General features: G+C 36.3%; 2 protein-coding genes across 2 annotated transcripts; one reads left to right on the top strand and one right to left on the bottom strand.

Annotated features, from left to right (window-relative positions):
* Positions 1–4,601: 4,601 nt before the first annotated feature.
* On the bottom strand, positions 4,602–5,537 carry LOC126494764 (vomeronasal type-1 receptor 4-like). Its single transcript, XM_050132178.1, has one exon. It carries the CDS (start codon positions 5,535–5,537, stop codon positions 4,602–4,604), a length of 936 nt encoding a protein of 311 aa, XP_049988135.1.
* An 11,608-nt stretch (positions 5,538–17,145) lies between these two features.
* On the top strand, positions 17,146–20,934 carry LOC126494763 (vomeronasal type-1 receptor 4-like). Its single transcript, XM_050132177.1, has 2 exons — positions 17,146–18,055; positions 20,843–20,934. Exons 1-2 carry the CDS (start codon positions 17,155–17,157, stop codon positions 20,932–20,934), a joined length of 993 nt encoding a protein of 330 aa, XP_049988134.1. The 5' UTR covers positions 17,146–17,154.
* Positions 20,935–21,399: the final 465 nt, after the last annotated feature.

Here is a 21,399-nt window from a genome sequence, read left to right as displayed (position 1 = left end):
CCCCATTTCCCCTTACCCCCATCCCACCCCACCCCCAAGTTCCCAGTTTTTGCCCTGCAATCTTGTCTACTTCCCATATCCAGGAGGATGACTATATGTTTTTCTTTGGGTTCACCTTCTTATTTAGCTTCTCTAGTATCACAAATTGTAGGCTCAATGTCCTTTATTTATGGCTAGAAACCAATTATGAGTGAGTACATCCCATGTTCATCTTTTTGGGTCTGGGTTACCTCACTCAGGATAGTGAAAATATATTTAATAAAATTATCGAAGAAAACTTTCTCAACCTTTCTTAAGTTTTTGTCTGGCAGTTCTGTCCTTTGTTGAGAGTAGGGTGTTGAAGCTTTAGTAATGTTTCTTTTACAAATGTGGTTGCCTTTGTGTTTGGAGTACAGATTTTCAGAATTGAGAATTCATCTTGATGGATTTTTCCAGGGATAAATATGAAATGCCCCTTTTCATCTCTTGATTAACATTGGTTTGAAGTCAAGTTTGTTAGATATCCTAATAGCTACACCAGCTTGTTTCTTAGTTTCATTTGATTGGAAAACCTTTTACCAACTCTTTACTCTGAGGTAATGTCTTTCTTTGAAGTTGAGACTTGTTTCTTATATGTAGCAGGATGGCCCCTGTTTCTGTATCCATTCTGTTAACCTGTATTTTTTTATAGGCAAATTTAGACCATTGATATTAAGGGATATTAATGACCAGTGATTCTTAGTTCCTGCTATTTTTTGTTTTCTTAGTAGGGGTAGGTAGCATTGTGTGTGTATTTCCCTTCTTTTTTGATGGTGTGGGATTATTTATTGCCTGTGTTTTTGTGGGTGGAGATAACTTCCTTGGGTTGTACATTACGTTCTAGTAGTTTCTGTAGGACTGGATTTGTGGATAGATATGGCTTAAATCTCATTTTGTTATAGAATATTTTGTTTCCTACATCTATGGTGATTTAAAGATTTGGTGGTTTATAGTAGTATGGGCTGGCATCTATGATCTCTTAGTGTTTGCAGAATGTCTATCCAGGACCTGGCTTCAGAGTTTCAATTGAGAAATTGGGTATAATTCTGATAGATCTGCCTTTATATGTTACTTGACCTTTTTTTTTTTACATCTCTTAATGTCCTTTCTTTATTCTGTATATTTAGGGTTTTGATTATTATGTGGTGAGGGGACATTTTTGGGTCCAGGCTACTTGGTGTCTTGTAAGCTTCTTGAACTTTCATAGACATGTCCTTCTTTAGGTTGGGAAAGTTTTCTTCTATGATATTATTGAATATATTTTCTGTTACTTTGAGCTAGACCTCTCTCAAAGTTTCTGCCCCACAGTAATATGATAGACTTTGTTGACTCCCCATGAGATGGATCACCCTCTCTGAGAAGTACATAGGGAGTTGAGTGGGAGTAAGGTGGGGAGAGTGGGAGGAGGAGAGGGAGAGGGAACTGGTATTGGTATGCAATGTACCAAAAATATTGTTTTAATAAGTAAAGATTGGTTTAAAAATAGAAAGTACATACTAAAGATCCCAATTAAAAAAGAGAGAGAGAGAAAGAAAAGGAAATTTATATACCAGATCTTTCACCAAAGCCTCAGGATCAACCTCAAAGGTAGAAAAGTTAGATCCAAGTTACTGGACACCAGTGGCTAAGTAGAATTGAGGGATGTTTTAAGACTCTTGTACATATGAACTGACTGTAAATTTGACCTTTTGCAAAAGATCCAGCCAAACAAAATAAAATGCATGGAGAAGGGGATCATGGAACCTTACCCCTAGATGAGGAACAATTGGCAGTAGATGCCTTCTGGGTCAGAGAGAGTCAGTTTTCCTCAGAGACGCAACCTTTAAAGGCTACCTATTACCCAGTAAAGTGTCATGCACTCATGCACATACTGACAACCACAAATGGACTCAGTAGTTTTAAATATTAAAGAACAACATATAAATTTAGGAGAGAAATGTGGTGTTCAAGACAAGGAATGTGGTAGAGAAGAGAATCATTGAAGTTGACAAAAGTTTTCATTCATGAAAGGATTCTTCAAAAAATAAAAACAAATAAGGGAAAACTGCACATCTTATTAAATTATCTGTCATTAAATTATTACAAGACTCTGCATATGCCACTTTGCTTTCTTCTATGACCTAAAAGGTCCTTTTTTTTTCCTAATGAGGTTTGAAACAGGACTATGAACCAAACTCATGTTTAAATTGTAATTACATAAGTGGATGGTATTATTTAGCAATGTTGTAAAATTGTCAAAGGTGGAACCAAGGGGGACAAAGTGGGTGATAAGACTTGAAGGACATTTGAAGGAATCTGTTTCTTAACTGGAAATATTTCTGGGATGTTTCACTATTCTCGGATTGCTCTCTTGTTTCTTTACTATCACACCTTTACTATAGTTAGGGCTACTTGTTCATTCACCAAGAACTCTTCAGCTCTATGTGTTTCTCTGTCTTATGCCTCTGCTAGTAAAACTGCCACTGTGACAAAATGATCCAGGAACTTCTGTGTCTTATGGACATAACTGTATCAACATATTCTACACAAAGTAAACAGCACAGATAGATGAGAACATTTATAAAACAATTTTCTTCTCTTAGCAACATAAAGAGTATGTTCATAGTTTTAATGGAAGATAAATCCTTATATACATAGATTATAATTTTATCCATCACAGCCTTGCATCTATTCTGCTTCCAGATCCATCAAAAGTTCACTCTACACGGACCAGCCACAAGTTTTACATAAGACCAATCACAAAGCTTGCATAGAGAAACCCACATTTCAGTTGATCAAAATATTTTGTGTGGATCACAATATGATGAGCCTTTCTGTCACCCATACAATTTAACAAACTTATTTGACAGTGTTCAAATCATTAAATATATTCCATAGAAGCATATACAAAAAGTCACTGAGTGCTTGTAGCTTAAGGAGTTTCTCACTCTGCTGCAGGTTGAGGCAGTTGTGATTGAGCAGCGTTTCCAAAGTGGAATTCTGTGATGCTACCAGTAGCCAAACTGGTGCTCTCTGAATCTCATGCGAAGTTTCTCAATGTTCCTGTAAAATGTCCAAAGCACCTAGGATACACCAATTATAGAACCTCTTATAGGTAATATTCTGTTGGATGATACTTCCTTAGGCTTTTAGGGCAAACAGCAATTGACTGATAACTGTCAATCAAAGATCAAATTGCCCTTTAGTTTATCCCAATTGAATCAAAACTAAACAATACAGTTCGTCTAGCATACAGGTCAACAGCATTAACCTTTTAAACGATATTTAACAATGCTGAATTCTCTATGAAGACCCAAAAGACAATTCACTTTCTTCATTTGTTAAGGGATCCTTTGACTGTACACTCATGTTTTGAGTGATATTTTACCCTCTTTATGTTTTAACTGGGACCAATATTCCAGTGTGGTTGTTTTAATTTCTTCCTTCCTAACTTCCTGTCCTCTCTGACCTATTTCATGAAGAATTTATTCTGGGGAACTTAAACATTTTACTGCATGCAAATTACTTTTTACATTAATCCCTTTTTCTCTTCCTCCACACATTCTTTACATATACTGCTCAAAAATCTCTTAACCCTACCTCACCAATTCTCTTTTCTTTCCACTGAGGTCCTTCACATTCTGAGTCATCTATAAACTGTGATTATCCTACTGCACTTTATTAAATAATAATTAATGCTGCTTTGAACAGACTCATGAGAAGTATTCTGACAAATTCTGAGCAGAAAAGCAGTAGAATGTTGAGAGTTGCCTTTTTTCTTTCATTTTTAAATCATCTCATATAATTGCTATTATGCTTCTGACAACATTTCAGTTCTAATGAATTACCTAATTTCAATTAAGCAGATCAATTATTAACCATTTATTTCATGCTATATAATTTATTTGCCAAATTTATCAGCTTTGTATTTCTATAAAATATTATTAAAAGATTGTTTCCTAATATTTTTAATTCATTGAGAATTCATCCAATGTATCTTGGTCATTTCATTTTAAGTTTGTACGTTTCTAAAAAATTCTTAAATTATACCCCTAGTAATCCATTTCTACTTAATTTTCAGTGTTTTAAACACTTTTAGATTTTTTTAGTTTAGTCTTAACATTACTTACATTAAGGGAGATCATAGCTTGTATGTTTGTATTTGTGTGCCTGAGCTATTTCACTAAAAACTGTATCCTTAAATTTACTCATATGGTTACAAATGAAAAGATTAATGTTGTTGAAACTGAATATATATATACACAAATATATATATATACACAAATATATATATATGTTTATGTGTTTGCTTGTATGTGTGTATGTGTGTGTATGTCATTTATCTCCATGGTATGCTAAAATATTATGTATCTACATCAATTTGTGTTTTGAAATCATTGATGTCATTTTTCAAGGTTATAGAAGCAACTCTCTTCATTCAGTTCTGCTGTGAGCATAAAAAATTTAAGTAAGTAGACACCCCAAGTACCATGGAGGCTTTCCCTTAGACAGATAACAGCCTTCCCTCATCAGATTTGTGTTGAAAATATGAAGGAAAATGAATGAATGAACAGGTAAATAAGGGGCAAAAACATGCAATCTACTTACCTATGAAGCAATTGTTTGTTGTTTATATACCTTATCCAGAGTATGCAGAATCTTAGTACAATGAAGTCATGGTTCACAACAAAAGGACCCAAAGTGGGAAAACACATAGAAATGATGGCTGTAATGCTTATTAACCACCAACTGGGTTTATATAAAACAGCAATTAAGCCTTGTAATATGGAGGAGAGGGTATAAAAAGCTACATAAGAAGACACCAGAAATAGGATGCTCTGGGTGGCTTTAGACTCGGGGGAAATTCTGAGGGATACATGAGCACTGCGGATGTGTTGAATGTGCTGCTTGTGTCTATAAAGAATGGCAATCATAGAACCACTGGACCAGATGATGAGCACAGAAAACAAGACTTCAGGAAATACCAACAGTGCTGTGTACAGTGACTCTGCAATTCTATCATGACCCCAAGTGGAACAGTATAGAAAATCTCTTTTTACTGTCATATTATTGTGACTCATTTTTATAATCCCAGATACAGGGATAATAAAATTTATAGTGATATATAGGACCCAGCAGAGGGAAATAGAGAGGGTAATGTAATTTGAAGATTTGAATTTAAAACTCTTCCAAAAGGATTTCTGGGGACTGAGGGTGATGGCTTGATAGATACTTAAGAGACAGGTAGTTCCCATGGACATGCTTCTGCCAAGTCTTTGAATATAGAAAAGAAATTCACACATGAAATCATTGAAAAACACTTTCATTCCAAAAGCTGCAATTGTATGGGGCACCCCTTTAGAAAGAATGATCATGCAGTTGGCTATGAACAGATGGGTGAGGATCAAATCTACAGGCTTCAGTATATGTTCATTATAGTAAACAGCTAGATAGTGGAAAAGCAAAGAGATATTTCCCAGAATTCCAACTGTATTTTGTGATAAGAATATTATTCCTATTGCCAAATACTTGGAATGCATTTTGATGTTCAGTAAATTTTCCTTTAAATTACAACAACACTTCTTTTCTGAGCAAAATGGTAAATTTGTTTTAAGGGATGAAGGAACCAGAGAATTATTTGATATTAAGAAACGAAAGCAGATGTGTGCAACCTACTAACATGCCTCCTCACATAACATATGCTTTGATAACCATTCTAGATTTCAAGAAATATTTGTATTCTTAGAAAGCACACACATACGAATATGTATGTATTCTTACAATATACAACATTTGTAGTACAGCATTGTTACCAAGAGAAATCAATGATGAGTCACTACAAATGAAAAGCACGCTAAATTGTACATTTCCAGGATAAATTTTGATAACAATTCACATCAGAAAAGAATAGGCTTCCATCACCATCTACATTATATCAGGAAATAAATCCATGCTGAGTACATATATTATCTGAATTTTTAGCAAAAATAATGAAATTATTATCAGAGCAATGTTGTCATTTCTCTATTCCTATGCAAGAAATTTTATATAAGATATCATAAAACTTAGGAATCATAAGATTTTACCAACAAATTTTATAATTTTATTTTGAAGGTTACTACTAATCAATGATCCTTTTCACAAACTTTCAGACAAATAATATGTAGAAAAAATTTTAAAAATCATTTACCACTGAAAAGAAAAGTGAGTTGGGAGAAAGGTACCTTGAGTATGTCTGAATGGATGGTTCTATTTTTCTAAGAAAAATGTTATGGAACTACACACCCACATCAAACATGAATAATCCCAATATATTAACAATGATGCTACAATTATAAAAACATGGCAGTCAATTAATCTTTCATAAGATCCTGGTGAATTTTACATTTTATAATATTCTTGTTTCCACTGAATAGAGAAATAGGTACAAAGAATAACATTCATCAGGATACACAGAGTCTTAGAGGAGGCAGTTGAATGTTTGACATCATTATAACTCACCCTCATGGAGTTTATGGCCCAGACATGAATTCTGTGGTTCATCACAATGTTCTTTATTCTAGAAAATAAGTTTCACTTCAGAGTTCAATGATTCTTGTAGTTCTATTGCAATGATTAGTATAAACAAGAAACCATTTATCTGACAGCTATGATAGTCATAACAAAGTTATCTATGATTTACATCAAACATGCTTACAGGGAAATAATATTGGCGAAACTACTATAGCCCTTAATTATATTTGATATAAGATTTTAACACGACTTAAAATCTTCAAAACTCAGTCTCAGTAAAAATTCCATTGATTAAATTAGCTATGTGCACAACAAACTCAGGAAATAGCTCTCTTCAGTTTCCCTTATCAGAGCACAGAATATCTTCTTCTCCATTAAATTTCCTCTGTTTTTACCCAAGAATTCATTCTCCCTATTTGAGCACTTAGAAAATCTCCCTTATTTTCTGGTCTGTTTTCAAGTCTGAAATACAAATGTTTACTTACTTCCTTCTTGCTCAGGTACCCTGACTCAGTGTGAAGCTCCTGACATTCTGACAGGAAGCATTGTGGATGAGGAAGGCATCTCATCGCATAGATAAAGATCTATGTCTCTGTGACCTTATATCCCTTCTGAACTACAGTCTTAAGTGAAAATGACAGTGCTGGCTTTGGGAAGAGGATTTCTGAAACTTTTCTCCCATTGCTAATTGGCAAAACAATTATGAGTTTCCTGTCTCTAGAGGGATTGAATACTAGGGAAAGCCTCTTACTTTTTCATTATCCTTGAAGGCTGAGGAAGAGGAAAGTTGCAGGGAGCAACAATGTTTAATATTTCATATTCTTGGATGTGTTCTTGGATTAGGTTTGCCAGTATTTTTTTTTATTTTTACTTAAAAAATTCCACCTCCTCCCCTACTCCCATTTCCCTCCCCCCCCTCCATTCCCCTAAAACCCATCCCCTTCCCCCATCCCTCTCCAGTCCAAAGAGCAGTCAGGGTTCCCTGCCCTGTGGGAAGTATAAAGTCCTCCCTCCTCTATCCAGGTCTAGGAAGGTGAGCATCCAAACAGACTAGGCTCCCACAAAGCCAGTACATGCAGTAGGATCACAACCCAGTGCCATTGTCCTTGGCTTCTCAGTCAGCCCTCCTTGTCCGACATGTTCAGTGAGTCCAGTTTGATCATATGCTCCATCAGTCCCAGTCCAGCTTGCTTTAGTTAGCTCGCATTAGATCAGCCCCACCGTCTCAGTGGGTGGGCACACTCCTTGGGGTCCTGACTTCCTTGCTCATGTTTTCCCTCCTTCTGCTCCTCATTTGGACCTTGGGAGCTAAGTCCATTGCTCCAATGTGGGTCTCTGTCTCTAGCTTCATCCATCGCCAGATGAAAGTTCTATGGTGATAGGCAAGATATTCATCAACGTGGCTATAGGATAGGGCCATTTCAGGCTCCCTCTCTCCAGCTGCTCAAGGATCTAGCTGGGGACATCTCCATGGACACCTGGGGACACCTCTAGAATCAAGTCTCTTGCCAACCCTAAAATGGCTCCCTTAATTAAGATATATACTTCCCTGCTCCCATATCTACACTTCCTCCATCCCAACCATCCCATTCCCCCAAGCTCTCCCCATCCCCCCATTCTCACTTTTTTCTCTCCATATTCCCTTAACCCCCCACCCCAAAGTTTTCAATTTTTGCCTGGAAATCTTGTCTCCTTCCAATATCCAGGAGGATAACTATATGTTTTTCTTTGTGTTCACCTTCTTATTTAGCTTCTCTAGGATCATGGATTATAGGCTCAATGTCCTTTATTTATGACTATAATCTACTTATGAGGAAGTACATACCATATTCATCTTTTTGGGTCTGGGTTATCTCACTCAGGATAGTGTTTTCTATTTCCATCCATTTGCATGCAAAATTCAAGATGTCATTGTTTTTTTTTTTACTGCTGAGTAATACTCTAATGCGTACATATTCCACACTTTCTTTATCCATTCTTTCATTTTTAGTCGAAGGTTCAATTAAAAAATTAAGTAGAAATCACACTTATAAAGTATGATAGTAAAAGTTATAAACATTAACCCCAAAGCAGTAGGTTTACTGAACCCTGTCCTATTCTTTTAAAAAATTAATATAATACTTCCTTATAAATCAATTCACATTTATTCATTGAATATCACATGAGTTCAGGATATCTTCTTATTCTAAAAGAATTGAATGGAACAGAACAATTTATAGCAATTAAAAAGTAAAGAACATTCATGATTTAGCAAACAGAACATAAATATCTGAAATTTTAAAACTATTCTTCCAAAACACATGCTCCTTTGAGGGTGCTAGACAGCAGAATTGTTAGAAAAATCAGCCCACACTCACCAACATCACTTTTTGCCCATACATGGTACTCAGTTCCCAAAACACCTTGAGATTCTGTAATTCACTAGAATAAGTTGGTATCACAGAGAACTCATAGGCACATCCTAGGGAAGGGGGAGTGGTTAAAATTAGCCCAGGGATAAGAGAGGTAGAACAGAATGCAGGCAACAGAGCTGTATAAGATAAATGAAAATTATTTCCTCTAATTGTTTGCTCCACTACAAATGTACACCTCAGTAAAAAAAATAGTTTAGCAGAAAAAACATCAAACACTGATTGGTTGTTGCAGGTAATTAAGAAGTCTTCAGTGTTTATAACTTAAAGTCCTGCAACATCTGTGTCCATGCCAGATGTTTCTGGAATAAACATATCCACTGCGGGCTGTTGCTGATTTGCAAGCATGATTAATGTTGTGATGTTGCAAGAAATACAAGTTGACCAAAGTGAGGCATTTCATAGAATTGGACACACTGGGATTCAGAGTTGCCATTCAATAATTGTCATCCTATAATTGCCATCAGTATCTTTGGACCAATTCAGCAGGAAGAATTCACTACAACAGCAAACACCCTGGAAGATAGGATCTTTCCTCTTGCAACCTAGAGTTCTAGGTAGATATAAGGAAGCAAGTCAAGATACTGATAAAAGGGTTAGGGGAAGCAGGTGATTTACAGATGTCTATTAGTTGGCAGAAAAGCAATGGAGGACACAGTAACAGGTGAGGACAGAGACCTTCTGTTGAAGAAGAACAAGAAGAGACCTAGAACTCTGAAGATTATCCTAACACCTCAAAATAATTTTGGACAAAAGTTGCTTCCATACTCACCTTAATAATATATAAATTTTACTTCATACATAAAATTAAGCATGTATACATGCTGTAATATCTTATATTCAGTAAATGTGTTGAATGAGGATCATCAAGACACTAGTATGTTCAGTCTTTACAGCCTGAGATGCAGAGACTGACTTTGCAATGTCAGCTGTAAAAGCTCATCAAACTAAGATTTAGGAAGGAAGAGATAAGTGTTAGACATCTTACATTTGGACACGACTAGAGGGCTATACTTAAGGGATGGAAAACTCACTGTATAGAAGAGAAACATAGAAAATTATGTGTTTTCAAAGTCATGTCAACTGATAGGGAAAGGCAATGAGGGGTAGGAGTAGGGACACAGCTCCAAGACAAGCCTGTAAGAGACCCATTATTTATTTACCAGCAGGAAATTTTACTGAATAAATCATGAAGTTCTCAGAAAAATAGATGTGATTTGAAGAGAAAAATTGCTCTGTGATATACTCCTGACCCAGAATGACAAATAGGTATATATTTTGCTTATACATGTATATTACATCTTAGATCAATTATAACCAAGAAATACCATATTGAATCACAGAGGATAAGTGGACAGAAAGTGACTAAGGCTGGACAGATTTATTTCCCTGGGAAAGGAACTTAGAATAGCTACTAATGAAAAAGGCATAGGGGAAAGCTTGAAAAGGAATTGCAAATGGTGAGTGAGAGAGAAGAGGAAGACAAGGGAGGGAATACATGGTGAGACATCTAATATTAAGGAACAGTTGATGGGAAGTATGGAAACTTAATTTAGTAAAAACTTCCTGAAACATTTAATGTATGAAGGTCTCCTAAATGAAATCACAATATAATAATGGAGACATAGTTGCAACCAGGCGTCTCTTGTCACCAAATGAAGCTTCTAATGCCAGAAATGTGATACATCTAATTGAGCTGTTAGCTAACTGGTTGCCACAGGAATACACAAACAAAGCTTTTGCCAAGACTATAGATTGCTTTCCACAAACTGTAGGAGGTGCTGTTGCTGAAGACAACACATACACAATCACTGATCATGCAGAAGTCAAGCTTGTTCATACCTAAAGCTTTTATCTCTGTGAAGTGGTACCCTCTGCACGTTATCAAAGTAGAAAAAATAAATGCCAGGCCTTCTACTTCAGTATATAATGACATTGTATATATCAATATGCAATAGTATCCTGCCTTCAAGTTATGTTAGTGCAATAGTGACACAAAGCTTGTGGGAGTAACTACACAATTTCTGACTTGACTTAATGTATACTCCTTGAGTGGAATCCATATACCACACTGCTTGGGTGATCAAGAACCTGAGACTAGAATGAAGCCCATGGACCTAGGGGAAGAACAATAATATTGTTTTACTAAAGAAATGTAAAAATAAAATGACTCCTAATGACATTCTGCTATATTCAGTAAACATTGTCTTACACAGCTGCTATCAAAGAAACTTCCTTTTATAACAGACAGTAGTAAATACAGACAGATAACAAACAAAATTCAGTGGGTGAGAGACTTTGGAACACTCATCCTGAAACAGGATGGTTTCATCAGATTGCTTCTCTCAAGGCTCATGAAACCCTACACAAAAAGAGGCAGAAAGTTTTTAAGAGACAGAGGGGATATATTAAGGTAGGAAACAAGGCCTTCTAATCACAATAGGACAGACATACATGAAAATACAGTCTGTTACAGTACACACAGGTCCTCTAAGTGTTGGAACCACATGAATTCCTAGAACTGAGAGTGAAGTAGACATACCCTTCTATTGGTATCTTAGTGCCTTTTTTCAATTGATTAACACTTGCAAATTAAAATTTAGTTTTTTTCCAATGGGTTCACACTGGGAAAACAAGCTTCTCTTAAGGGTGGATAAGTTCAACAGGAGGTGCACCTACAGAAAATAAGGTCAAGTTTGAAGAGTCCTTGACTTTTAATGCCTGCCAAGGTCCTTTCCTTTCATCTTCGATTTTATGACTTTTCAATTTTTTCTTTAATTTTTTCTTTTCTTTTTAACCTTCACTAACTATGAGCATTCGTCAGAGGTTCCAGTTTTGTTCTTACACAGAAACAAGTAAATTTCAGCCTTTTCAAAAATTTCTTCCTTGTATTTTTCTTGGGTTCTTTTACTTCTGTTTTGTCCTATCCTGAGGTGTTTGATTTTGTTTTATTACATTAATTAAATATTTTAATTATATTATTATAATTATTCCATAAATCTTTTTACAAATCAAGAACAGAAAAGAGGTGAATTAAGATTAGAGGGGTGGTTCAAAGGAAATGGAAGGGGTAAAGCAAATGGAAACAATCATCAGAATATATTAAATGAAAACAAAATCTTCAATAAAGGGAAAAATTCCTAGATTTTCTAGGTTTCTACTCATTGACTACAGATTCAAATGATAGCACTTGGTTATGTCAACTTAATGCATATAGTCACCTTCATTTCCGATCAAAGTATATCTATATCTAATCTATCTATATCTATATATTCTTTAGATTAAAGCACTGATAAACTGATCAGACTTCCTACCAGGTGATACTTGTAATTTTTTCTAGCATATTCCATAGCATCATTTCCAGTTACTTTATATCCAGTTGTACCAAGATTTCAGTGATTTCTTGTGCAGATTATGACATCATATTTTTCTCTTATAGACATTTCATTAGCTAGCCCCAATTTCCTGATTGATTCTGCCCCAATGAATGGAAGTGGGTCAACCCTGGGAAATGAAAAGTAGTAACTGACTTCTCTTTTTGTAAAAGAACCCAGAGAAAACAACTCCAATGAGACAAAACTCACTAGAGCTTGGTGTTCCTTGAACAGTCCCTCCCAGGCAGCCTTCAGGGATCATGAAAATGTAACAGGCTCCATAAACACTTCTAGTCTTTGGAGAAATGGACATTCATGGTGTTAATTGGCAAATGGATAAATAAATGTTTCAGCAAAGTCCTTGGCTCCCAAAGCTATCATAGTCATTACAACTACAAGTGAGAAGTTTGTAGTTCTGAAGGGAGGTGAGGTCATCAAATTGTGATCCTTTATCTCATTGTCGGGTTGCCTACTACTTACACAGTGCCGGATGTTATATCAGGAGCTGCACCCTAATTTGAAGATTTGCAGAAGAAACGAGTCAAGTGATCTTTGTGTGTTTTAATCTGGAAGGTAGAGAAAACAAAGAAGGGAGATCTGGTAAGTGCTCATGTCTGGAAAAAAAATGTTCTGGGTAGAAATAGTGCAGTGTGAATCTTAACAAAGAGGAAGGCTTTCTGGGCTATAAACAGAAGTAGTGAGGTGAACACTTTCCCTGGCTTTGTGGTAATACCTGATGTGTAAAAATAATGTAAAAAAATCTCTGCCAGATTATTGATGAGTCATTCCAGTGATAATGAATCTAACTTCAAGTGTGATGGAGGATGATAGTAATAATGTTTTTTTCCAGTTCCAATTTCTCATACTTTACATGAATTAGATTGTAAATTCTCAAAATGACAAACATAGATTTTGGTATAAAATCTTAAAGTGTATAATGATTATCAAAGTAGTCTCCTCCTGAGGAGGAACTGCAATCTGGACTTGCCTCTGGGTGAAATACATTTCTAGGCAGCACTCCATCTTTGACTGGTGTCGAGCTGGTTGTATCTGAGGCTCAGTGCTTATGACCACTGAGGCTGCCTTCCTTCTTGAACTTTGGAACATGGGGCTGAAGGGGAGGTGACATTTTTAATTGTGAATCTTGCAAACGACTTATCTGGAACAATCCATCTCCTGTTTTTTTCTTCTGGTTTAGTGATACTCGAATTGTATGCCCACCTTAAGTTTCAACTTCTAATTTTGATAGTTGAAATTGTTGGAACCCATAATTTGAGTGTAAAGGCAGAGTCTTAAACACAGGAATGTCTCCACAGCTCATATTTTCTTGTGTGCTTAAAGGTACAAGTACATATTTTACATTCTTCTAGTCTATGTATATTTTGTAGTCAAATGCAATTTACAAATTGGATTTACTACTTCCAGTTTTATAAACTTTGATAAAATCATTTGTAAGACTCATTTTAAAATGGCAGAATTTAATGCTTTTCTGTCTATATACATGTGTGCATTTGTATGTGTGTAAATATATGTGTGTGTTTGTGTCTGTGTTTATGTATGTGTATATGTATGTATAGGTTAACTGTGAGTTCAGTAGAACCATCTCTTAAGTGTTCTGTTGGACTTAGATAATTTAACCTTATTTGTTATTGAATCAGTCTTTTAACAACCTGAAACTCTTTCAGCAAGCTGAACTAGGTAATCAGAGATCCCCAGCCAATCACCTATGTCTACTTTTCTGGTGTTATCTACAATACAGTAGTTATGTTTTTATGTGAGATATGAGAACATAGATCTTTCTACCTATACTCTCAGCAGTTTACCATCATAGCTCTCTGCCTACCATGGCAATAAGTTAGTTTCTATGTCATAGAATTGTTTAATACATAGTTTTCTTATTTCATTGCTGATTATGAATCGTGAACAAGTCTCATAAAAGAAATGATGTTTAATTCTTCATTTGAGAAATTTTCTTATGTTTTACTATCAACAATCGTAAACACAAGTTTGCTGCAAAAAAATGAATATTGGGTATATCTTGCATTCATGAAATCCAAATTGGACACAGATTGTTTCTGTAGGACTAAATTGAATTTTTATATGATGTGAATACAGGGTAGAATAGAAATAAAATTTATAATAATATGATATTTTAAAATGTGTCTGATGTAGCACTGCTAAATAAAACACTAGGTGCCTCTTTGCGGAAGCAGACAGCCTGTATTCTCATTTTTCAAGCGTCCAAACAGCTCCGAATGACCTATTTTTTTTCTTTAGGCAATCATCCACAAGGTTTTTTCTCAGTTTTTGTCTTGGCAGTGAGGGGAACTACATTGTAAACATCAGATTTCTATGCAAATCACCAGAGATCCCAGAGGAAAAGTATTGTAATACAGATTAATACAATGGAATCTCTGTTTGCAGTTCAGTTTAACTCCAGGAATACTAAGTGCAATTAAATTGTCAGTAAGTCCTCTTATATGAGAAAAGTTTATTTCAGATGTACTAAATTTGATCACACTGCCTATGGCTGAAAATTTTTATGGCTTTGAAGACAAATGTCAATCACTGGAAACTGGCAAGTTACCTGCAGGAATTGGAAAACAGGAATGCTTCACACCTGTCTGGGTGACAATGTTTTCCTGTGTGTTCCCTCTTCCACTGTTCTATTTGTTCTATACACTGAATGAGCATTCAGGTTCTTATACTTGATTCTTAAATATGGTGCATTGCATTCCTAGTCCTTGTCTTTCAAGGCTTTAGCAGCTGAGTTTGAAGAATTTTCTGTGACTTTGAATATTTTCTCTGTCCAGACAGATTTTACATGTTAAAACACCATCCTAAGCCAGTATGTCCAGTACCTCAGTAAACTAAGTACTCAAGGTATGTGGAACCAAAGATGTTGGCAAGTGTACTGCTTTTCTAAACTCGTCTCTATAGGGCTCTGTAGGTTCTTGAAAATGCCCTTCTTTGTATAATTTTATCTAAAATAAAAGCTAAATAATTTTAAAATGCCACAAAGATTCAGGATAGTTTTCCAAGATGTGTTATGATGAAGTCACAGTATTCATCAAGTTATTATTCATGAGTGCTTTTACTGGGATCATGATCTGGACCTGTAGCTCTATGATTTTCATTTGGTAGAGAACACACTTTATATTAATTATATTCAAGTTATCACTAACAAAACTTCTTTCTGTTACTGTGAAAGGTAATTATATTTCTTTTTCTAGAAAACAAAGAAATACACAATGCCAAGGCCACTGGAATTTACAAGTGAAAATCAACCTAGTGTGTAGCACATTCATCAAGAATTCAACTGAAGTTGACTGAATATGATAATCCCAGAAATACAAAGGTCAAGGGAGGAGTTTCAAGATGTTCCATGCCAGTTAAGATTAACAGAAGGAAACTTTGTCTGAACTTCTCTCCTTTATGAAATAGATATAACACAGTGACAACTAAATATTTTTCACTTCTAAGTCAGTGCATTAGTCATAGAACTCTGTTTCGTTCTTGGTAGGATAGAACTGTGGAGACATGGATTCATGTCAGTGTTGACCTGTAAGAGACTGGGTCACTGATGACCTGCTTTTATATTTGCCTGAATGGATGTATGTCATATAAACTTCAATTTATCTTAGAATTTGGTCTTTTCTAATGAATTTTTGTGTATGCTGCTACACAGCACAGATCTGTGAATATCAGAAGAGGCGGTCTATTCAATTTTGTTTGATTACTTTGATTCAGGGTCTCACTATGTAGTTCTGACTATCCTGGAATGATTATGTAGACTAGGCTGGCCTTGAACTCACAATGCCCTACCTATCTCTACATCCTGGGTTCAAGGATTAACACATTTATTAGCATGTTTAATTTAGGTAGTGTATTCTCAAAGAATGCATTCAGAGGTCCTTGGTTAGATGTCACTTCTTTCACATATATCCTAAAATTTGTCTTTGAAGATATTTACACAAGAGTGAGATTGTGCACAAGCAAATGGCCATTGACTCCAGCAAAAACATTTGAGCCAACGAAAATACCATCGACAGTGTGTCACATACGTAACTTATCCTTGTTCTTATCAATGACTGGTGTCTCAAGCCAGTTTTACTTTGGATTTCTGCTACTACATTATCACATCTGGCAACAGATCTAATTAGAATACTGGACATTCCCTATTTATTCCACATTTAATGTGATTGGTTGTAAATTTCATGAGTTAACCAAACAGAACATATACCTTTTTTTCCCCTCTTCCCTGCACCTAGTGAATAATTCTGAACGTGCGTGTAAAATCTGGTGAGCTGTATCTCTTAATTTAACATTATGTAGCTCATCATTTTACCCCCAGGATTAGAGTATTTTATACTATATTGTAAATGTTTTTTCATACAAGAATTTAGAAACATTCACTTTATTGAGGTAAAATGTACATTGTTTAAGCTGAAATGTTGCACGACATGGACAGCATGGAAGTTTTTCCATTTGAAGCTGCAGATCGAGGTCTGTTTTATGGTGAATAAGGAACAGTTTATTCTGGGATCTAGAAGTGAGCATTCTTTTCACTTGAACTGAATTGCTGATTGCTTCATCATTGAATTATGGTCTTATTTCTAATGCTGAACATTTTAAGAAACTCACTCCATAAACATGAAAACTGTAGACTTTAACAATTTCAATGAAAGTTATTACAGATGGCATGTGTTTTGAGACTCTCTTGTTAAGTTATAAACTCTGCATTTTCAATCTTGAACTCGGTTGTGTGTCCTCCAAGGGGTCAGGTCAGAAAAAATCATGATTTGCATAACTTGCATGACTTGGCTCAGGGACATAATTGTCAAAATTTAAAAGAAGAAATGCTGAATGACAGAATGGACTCAAGGACCTTGGCAGTAGGTATAGTGCTTTTACTTCAGAGTACACTTGGAATTCTAGGAAACGTATCTTTTCTTTTCTACTACTTACTCATTTACTATCATAAACACAAGTTAAAGACTGTAGACTTAATTCTTGCACATGTGTTCACAGCCAACTCCTTGGTCATTCTTTCTAAAGGAGTGCCCCACATATTAAAAGTTTTTTGGTGGAAACATTTCCTCAATGATGTTTCATGTGAACTTATTTTATATGTTCTCAGACTGAGCAGGAGCATGTCCATCAGTATCACCTGCATCTTGAGTATCTTCCAGGCCATTACTATCAGTCCTATTGACTCCTATTGGAAAGGTATTAAATTCAAAGTACCAAAATATGTTTGTTGTTCAATTTACATCCTCTGGATCCTGAACATAGTAGTAAATATAGTTTTCCCCATGTGTGCATATTCCAAAAGACATAGCAAAAATAAGACACAAAAGAGAGATTTTGAATTCTGTTCCTATCTTAGTCGTGACATAATAGTAGATTCACTGTTCACAGCATTTTGGGTGTTCCCTGAAGTTTTATTTTCTATACTCATTGTAAGTTCCAGCATCTCCATGATTGTCATACTTTATGGGCACAAGAAGAGGATTCAACATATACTCAGTACTCATACCTCCCCAAGAATCTCTCCTGAATCCAGAGCCACACAGACCATTTTGGTCTTGGTTTGCATCTTTATAGCTTTTTATACCCTCTCCTCCATTTTGCAAGGCTACATTGCTCTTTCTCATAATTTAAATTGGTGGTTATTAAATATCGCAGTCATCATTTCTCTGTGTTTTCCTACTTTAAGCCCCTATATAATAAGTCATGATTCTATTATTTCCAGATTTTGCTTTTTTCTAAATGAAAAATATAAAACTGAAGTAATTTTATCATAATTATGTAAATTGTATCATTGCAATGTTGTACATCTAAAAGTTTAGGCATCCCACGTCCTGCAAAATATCAGTCAAATAATTTATAGTATTATTTTAATGGCAAGATTATAACATAGAATAATACTAACATATCCTTCATTATAGACTATGGCCAGATTAACCACAGATTTTCACCCACATTAACTATTGTAGTTACAAACTTTTCACTGAGTGGCCTTATATCCTACCATAATGTTTGGTTACTTCTGCCATATTTCCTCCAGTGTTGTATAAGTGAGCCTACCTTATCAGTCCAGTCTTTTATTGTAGCTCTCATAGTTCACTGGGTGATATTGATCCAGGTTTTCTACAATAGAAGACATAGCACCTTGTAGCTGTACAAAATCTGCCCAGTAGAGATGCATCTTCCTAGTCAGTATATGTTAGATTTAGTATTTTACGACTCAAATATATATTTTTTAAATTTATTTATTTATTTATTGAAGATTTCTGTCTCTTCCCCGCCACTGCCTCCCATTTCCCTCCCCCTCCCTCATCAGCCCAAAGAGCCATCAGGGTTCCCTGCCCTGTGGGAAGTCCAAGGACCACCCACCTCCATCCAGGTCTAGTAAGGTGAGCATCCAAACTGCCTAGGCTCCAACAAAGCCAATACGTGCAGTAGGATCAAAAACCCATTGCCATTGTTCTTGAGGTCTCAGTAGTCCTCATTGTCCGCTATGATCAGTGAGACCCGTTTTAACCCAGGCTTTTTCAGACCCAGGCCAGCTGGCCTTGGTGAGTTCCCAATAGAACATCCCCATTGTCTCAGTGTGTGGGTGCACCCTTCGCGGTCCTGAGTTCCTTGCTCGTGCTCTCTCTCCTTCTGCTTTTGATTTGGACCTGGAGATTTCTGTCCGGTGCTCCAATGTGGGTCTCTGTCTCTGTCTCCTTTCATCGCCTGATGAAGGTTAATATTCAGGAGGATGCCTATATGTTTCTCACTCATATTTGGTTTCTAGCCATAAATAAAGGACATTGAGCCTATAATTCGTGATCCTAGAGAAGCTAAATAAGAAGGTGAACCCAACGACTCAAATATTTTACAGTCATATATTTGAACTTACAGTTATTGTATGACAACATACACAAGACCTGTGAAAGTCAGACAACATACTATCAGTGTGATCATGGAGGAGAGAGCACATTAGGTTCAATCACTACATGAAGTGCAATTGGCGTGTGATAATTGTTTGGAAAAGGAGAGGGTCAGTTTGCTTTAACAGTGTTGCTGCTCTGTAGGTTAAGCACATTCAGGAATAGGGTCTACACTCAATAATACCAGTTGAACATAGATTTTATGTGGTAGGTTCACAAATAAAATAGGTGAGTAGGTAGGTAGGGATTTATCTGAAAGAAAATTTGGGAGAGATGTTGAATATTATCTAAATACTTTGCATGTAAATATTAATGAGTTGATAAGACTACTAAAATTTGTGGTGGAAGTCACTTGTCTCTTTAAGGTACAGTCTAGGAGTTTATGTTCTCATCTGATACTTTTAGGAGCAAGTAGTGGTGAATGCTATGATGTTCTACCCTGTATAAACATATCCTATATGCAGAAATTTTAAGTAGTATTTCTTGAGGCTAAGTAACGGGGTTAAATTACAGATTCTTTGTTTATTTTTTAAACATTATTTTTCATTGATTATTTGGTAATTTCACTTCATAGACCCTAATTCTACCCATTTCCCACTCCTGTCATGTCCACCATCCAACCTTGTAGCCTCCTCCCCGAAAATAATATAAAAACAAACAAACACACAAACAAGCAGAAATCCACTTTTCTCCCCCATCTATGTCTCTACATCACATATGCATTTTGTGTGTCATGCAGTATACCCTTTTACTCAAACAGCTTTACTTGAAAATGTTCATTGCAGTGAGTTGTTGCGCCAACATCTGGTATACTATCAATATTGGACCCTCAGCAAAACCTCCTGAGGATATCCTGCTGTTGTGCCTAGACGTGGAGATACTGACTCTATGATTCTGTAGAACTGATGCCCTCATTCATTCCTCAGGTCATAGATGCAGCAGATGTTGTATTGGGCCAATTCAAAGTCTTGGATATGGTGCTAGGTGGTAGCTGACCTAAATAGTCTGGGTCTCCACTGTGACCAAACTATCATATGAGGGCTAAGGACAGCACTCCCATGCCCACATCGTCTTGGCCTGCTCTCATGTACACATGGTGATGAGTGGGATCAATGGTCCCACATTTGGGGCTAGCTGTCTTGTTATGGCAGCTGGCAAGGGGAGATAATTTCATCCAGGCCCAGAGATTAGGGGTCTGTTCTCATTGTAAAGGCCACTCTACCTTGATACTGTTTGTGATGGGAGGGTGGGACCTGTTATCTGAAGCCCAGACCGCTGGGGCCAGCTCTCGTTGTCTGGTCATAAAACAGAGTATGGACTTCAGCACACCAGATGCAATAGACCATGGCCCATGGTGTCAGCACAGGCCACTTGGATATGTATGGTCCTGGAAGCAGTGTGGCTGTTGGACATCAGTGTGGACATTTGCAACCCTTTCGTGGTAACACAGCCTGACCCTGGCTACAATAGGGAAATGGACCCACTTGGCTGCAGTTTGCCCTGTAGTCAGCTCAGCTCTTGGACCTCAAGAAAACCTCAGGTGTGTATCCAGATCAAGGACAACTGTATGGCCTTGCGGTATCATGAAAAAAGGACATCAACACAGACTTCAGCTGCATTAGGTTCACAGAACCACGCATGGTTTTTAGCAGCATCACAAAAAAAAAAAAACCCACACTTTTCCAGGTGACAACATAGGCCACACGTATCAGCCTGTTCCCTACCTCTGCTTCAGTCTCACTTCTCTCCACAGTACATGAACTTATTCTTTCCCATTTTCTACTACAAACCTTTCATCTTAGAGGTATGTCCCTGCCGAGGCCTTAGTTCCCTGGGTTGACCTGTGGGTGGCTTCTACCTGTGCCAGATATCAGATTATTAAGAGAACAGAGCAACCATATCATCAAGAAAATATTGACACAGATACTGAAATCTATGAAGATATGAAGTGCAAAAATTCAGCAACAAAAAGGATAATATCCTCACATACACTTTATACAGAAAGAGTCTACAGAGTAAACAGATCCCACGCAAAGAACATTCTCTAGTGTACTTGTTGAATAGATGAACTCTAGTAAATATGGTTACAAAGGTTTATGTTATTGAGAGATCTTCAGGGTAAATAGCATTTAGTGTTTCTTTTTCTTTAAATTAATTAACTGA

This window comes from Alexandromys fortis, unplaced genomic scaffold (genome assembly GCF_014885135.2).
Source record: "Alexandromys fortis isolate MF-2015 unplaced genomic scaffold, M_Fortis_MF-2015_v1.1 scaffold_396, whole genome shotgun sequence".
NCBI classification, from domain to species: Eukaryota; Metazoa; Chordata; class Mammalia; order Rodentia; family Cricetidae; genus Alexandromys; species Alexandromys fortis.
The sequence above is the reverse complement of the archived record's forward strand: the minus strand, read 5'-3'. Positions and strand labels throughout refer to the sequence as shown.

What these genes read in the sequence shown, in the direction of transcription:
- LOC126494764 (XM_050132178.1), bottom strand. Translation starts at nt 5,537, where the DNA reads ATGCATTCCAAGTATTTGGCAATAGGAATAATATTCTTATCACAAAAT.
- LOC126494763 (XM_050132177.1), top strand. Translation starts at nt 17,155, where the DNA reads ATGCTGAATGACAGAATGGACTCAAGGACCTTGGCAGTAGGTATAGTG. An exon ending in TTCTATTATTTCCAGATTTT is followed by an intron (nt 18,056 to 20,842) that starts GCTTTTTTCTAA and finishes ACATCAACACAG; the next exon opens with ACTTCAGCTGCATTAGGTTC.